This window comes from Poecilia formosa, unplaced genomic scaffold (assembly GCF_000485575.1).
Source record: "Poecilia formosa unplaced genomic scaffold, Poecilia_formosa-5.1.2 Scaffold425, whole genome shotgun sequence".
NCBI classification, from domain to species: Eukaryota; Metazoa; Chordata; class Actinopteri; order Cyprinodontiformes; family Poeciliidae; genus Poecilia; species Poecilia formosa.
The window spans coordinates 418,278-422,180 of NW_006800364.1; the positions used below are offsets into that span (position 1 = coordinate 418,278).

At 37.7% G+C, this 3,903-nt stretch overlaps 1 protein-coding gene across 2 annotated transcripts in view; it reads left to right on the forward strand.

Moving 5' to 3' along the window:
- The first annotated feature begins 1,022 nt into the window (after positions 1-1,022).
- Positions 1,023-3,903, forward strand: part of LOC103155371 (SIM bHLH transcription factor 1) — a 36,377-nt gene continuing 33,496 nt past the window's right edge. The window contains exons 1-2 of one of the 2 annotated variants that reach the window (XM_016663513.1): positions 1,023-1,240; positions 1,439-1,915. In XM_016663513.1, coding sequence (XP_016518999.1) covers positions 1,741-1,915 — 175 coding nt within the window. In that variant the 5' untranslated portion in view covers positions 1,023-1,240; positions 1,439-1,740. The remainder of the gene's footprint in view (positions 1,241-1,438; positions 1,916-3,903) is intronic. The other variant, XM_016663514.1, reaches the window with a different exon arrangement.

Sequence of the window (3,903 nt, forward strand, 5' to 3'; positions counted from 1 at the left end):
TAATTTGAGTTGAAAATAAATTGTCTGACAATTAAATGTTCAGGGGAAGCAGATTAAATTAAATAATTTTAATTTAGTTCTACTTTTGGAAAATCAACACATTTGACTGATGGGATACAAATTGGATCAGGTGGCACAAAAGTCAAAGAAGGTTGGGAACTGGTGTAGAGCTGGTTTTAATCTGGCCCCCTACCACTCAGTAGGGCCTGTCTTTATAAATAAGCTGTAACCAAATCTAACTAAATCACAATGATAATTGTAAACATTTTGTTATTTTTATTTCCCCGTTTTTATTTTTATTCGGTTAAGGAATTGTCGTTCAGTGGCTGCGTACTTGTCCGTCCTAAGTGCACAGAGAATTAATTTGTGCACTGGAGTTTTTTTCTTCAGTCATTTGTTTCCCAGTATGCGACATGATTACTATATATATGAGAAACTGAAATTACTTTTGAAGCTGAACCTCCAGCGATCTGGGTGATTTTGTTCCAAATAAAGCTGGAGCACATTACCGAGATTCTCCGACACTCAAACGCACACACAGGTGCGTGCGAGCGCGAAGAGAGCGACGACGTTGTGAGAATATTAACACTACCATCGTTCTTTTTGCATTGGAAAAGAAAAGTTTTCTAAAATATATGGCTAATTTACAGTTAATTTTTAAGGTAATATATTGAAAACGATATATATATATATACACACACACACATATAACAAAAAACCTTGTGTGAACTAGATATAGTATAACTGTTACTGCTGGAAGCAGTTTATAAAGAATGTTTTATAGATAATGTGTGTATTTAAAAAAACAACTCTTGAGACAGATATATCAGATAACTTCTTTAAGAAGTGAACTAGCGTCAATAATCATAGTCGCTAGTTCACGAAATAATGGTCAAAATATTGAGTGCCCTAAAGAAATAAACGTGACTGAAAATAAATGAACTGTATTTTTTTTAAAAGTAAGAGAACCAAGTGGCCAATTTCGGTTTTCACTTTTTCACCTTGAACCACGAGGTGTTTTAAAGAATAACCAATAGACAATCGCTGAGCGTAAGCAATTGTCCAATACCATCTATGTTGTTTTCAGAGGGCGTGTCTCCCACTGTCTCAAAAGAAACTGTAGCTGCGCTTCTGATCACAGAATCCTACCAGGAGCTTTGTGCTAGATGGAGGTTGCGTGCGGACTCCAACGGCTCCAGCAGGCCCTCCAGTAGAAGCTAGCCATAAAGTCTGCATTGAGGTAAGGAAAATATTTTCACTGTAGTCTGGGATATTATTCAATTCAGTCGGCCGTTAGGTTGTAATCTCATGCTTACCTCTATTTCAGTTGCGGCTCAATGTGTTTATGTTCTTGTATTAAGATAGCCGGAAAACACATTTAATTTGTTAATGAATTTTATTTATTTATTTTTTCTTCTTTTTTTTCTTCCTCCTGTAGGCATTTTCCTCAGTTGTTCATGCAAGTTTCGCACCAGGTGTGATGGATCTCAGTGTGCGTTGAGTTCTTCGGTGTCACCAAATAATGAATAATCCCTCAATAGAAGGGACGTAAGAAGTACTTTGGTCTCATGGGTCGTGAACTATCAGGAACACCTGTAAACGTAAAGAGAGCTCCGCGCGCCGTCTGCTGTGGGGTTTAGGCCGAGAACGGGGGAGATATCGCTTCCAGAGCAGGACATGGGTAAGCGCAAATCGACTTAGAAGGGAGAGGGCCGCACCGGACCGGAACACACCGCCAACATGAAGGAAAAATCCAAAAATGCGGCCCGGACGCGTCGGGAGAAGGAAAACAGTGAGTTTTACGAACTGGCCAAGCTGCTGCCGCTTCCTTCTGCCATCACCTCCCAACTGGATAAAGCCTCAATCATCCGCCTGACAACCAGCTACCTGAAGATGAGAACCGTGTTTCCTGAGGGTAAGAGGCCTGGCTGCGATACTTCCACGCAAAACACCACAGAGCAAACAAAAGTGGCCATTATCCAAATAAATATTTCTTCCGATTATGCAACTATTGCTACTGTTTTTAGTACACCAGTACAAAACTTTGTAAAATATATTTTATTGGACAGTATACCTTCAAACCTCAGAATTGGAGCTCATTACCAAAGATAAATCGTTAAAACAGTGGAAGCATGCTAAAAGTTGCCAAAGCTCCTAAAAGGTGGTCAGTTATTATATATATAAATATGTGTGTGTGTGTGTGTGTGTGTGGGGGGGGGGGGGGGGGGGAGTAGGGCCCCAATCACTAAGCCGATCAGAAAAAATAAGAAATGAGCCCCCGTCCTGCGTGACGTTCATGGGGCCATTGATATTATGTGATCTACACGTGTGATCCATGAACACATAGAGCCTTGTAGCAATGAAGTTGTTGATAATGAATCAAGAAGATGAACACAAAGAAAACCTTGGCATGATAGCGGCACTATATAGCCCTTTATGTTGAAATATAAAGATTGGCTTCTGCAGGAAATGTGCGTTCTATTGATTGGCAAAATTATTAGAGGTAATCTGATGTTATGATCCTGGAGCATAGTGCATGTCTATCTGGACTATAGTTGTTTAAACATGCTGATGAGGGTAATCTTACCCTTCTGTTATTTGGAGCTACCCCATTACAGTCATGCTGTGTACTGCTGCAGAACAAGCTTGTTCTGCAGGGTTAAACAATGCAGTAAAAATGCAGTGAGGGATTCGAGTCCCTCACTGCATTTTTTGTGTGCTGCTGCTTGTTGTGTGGCAGCGCTGGGCTACTTGCACAGCTTTCAATAGTTAGCCCTCAGTCCTTCGTTAAATGAGCTCTACTGTTTTAAAGTGGTGCGCAGCTCTCACACCATCTCACTTCCCAGCCTAACATGCACAAAGGTACAGAAAAAAAAAGGCAGAAACATAATTTAAATGCCCTTAATGAACTTTGTTAGCTTGTTTTAAGAGGTGTCGCTGTTAAATTAGTCTACAGCCACCCATGTTTGGTTGACCGAGTTCGTCTAAATTCATACGGTTAAAAATAATGAATGCATTTATTGTTCTTGTTCATTTGTTGTTAATTTTTTTTACTTACACAACTGTTTGATTAGGTGAAAGTCAATTAAAAAGTAAAATGATACATACAAATAAGTGAGTAAATAAATAAATAATCAAGTCATTATTTCAGAAAGAGAAATTATTTCTTCATCGTTGATCTTAATAGCATTTAGGTGAGGTTTCTTTCTTGAAACTTTTCTAGTAAAGGCTTAAAGTGGAAGAATGTTTTCTCCTCCATTTCACCATGAAATCGTCCACATCCAGAGTGATTTTCTGTTTCTCATACTGCTGCTATCATCTGACAGGCGGCTGCTTGGAGCGCTTATTCATCGCATGTGCGGACCCTGACATTTATTTTGCCATAAGTTCATAATTATGTTATTAATATTGTTATATAATGTTATTGTGTAGCATGCCATTTCTTATTTTAAAGTATTTGCGTGTATTTGCGTCTCTTGAAACAAAAATATTAAATATAATGTTGATACGCTATATTCTTCCTCCCTCCTTTTTCTAGAGTCTTGCATTTTGTTGGGTTGATTTATTTATTTGTTTATTTATTGATTTGTAGATTTATGTTAGTAGTTGTGAAGCTACGCCAATTTTATTCAGTCATTTTTAACTTTGTTTTTTTTTTTGTTTGTTTGGTTTTTTTTGTACCTAAATCATTGATAGCGTCAAACACCATCCTTAGAAGAGCTTTAGTGTCAACAGATTATTCTTATAATGCCTATAATGTGTTGATGAATTCAGGTGAGTCCACAAATGAGCCTAACTGTTTAAGCATTTTTTTAACTCCTTTGCAGCAAGTCAGAAATTATTTCTAGTCTTGAGTTCTGTTATTATTATTATTATTATTATTATTATTATTATTATTATTAT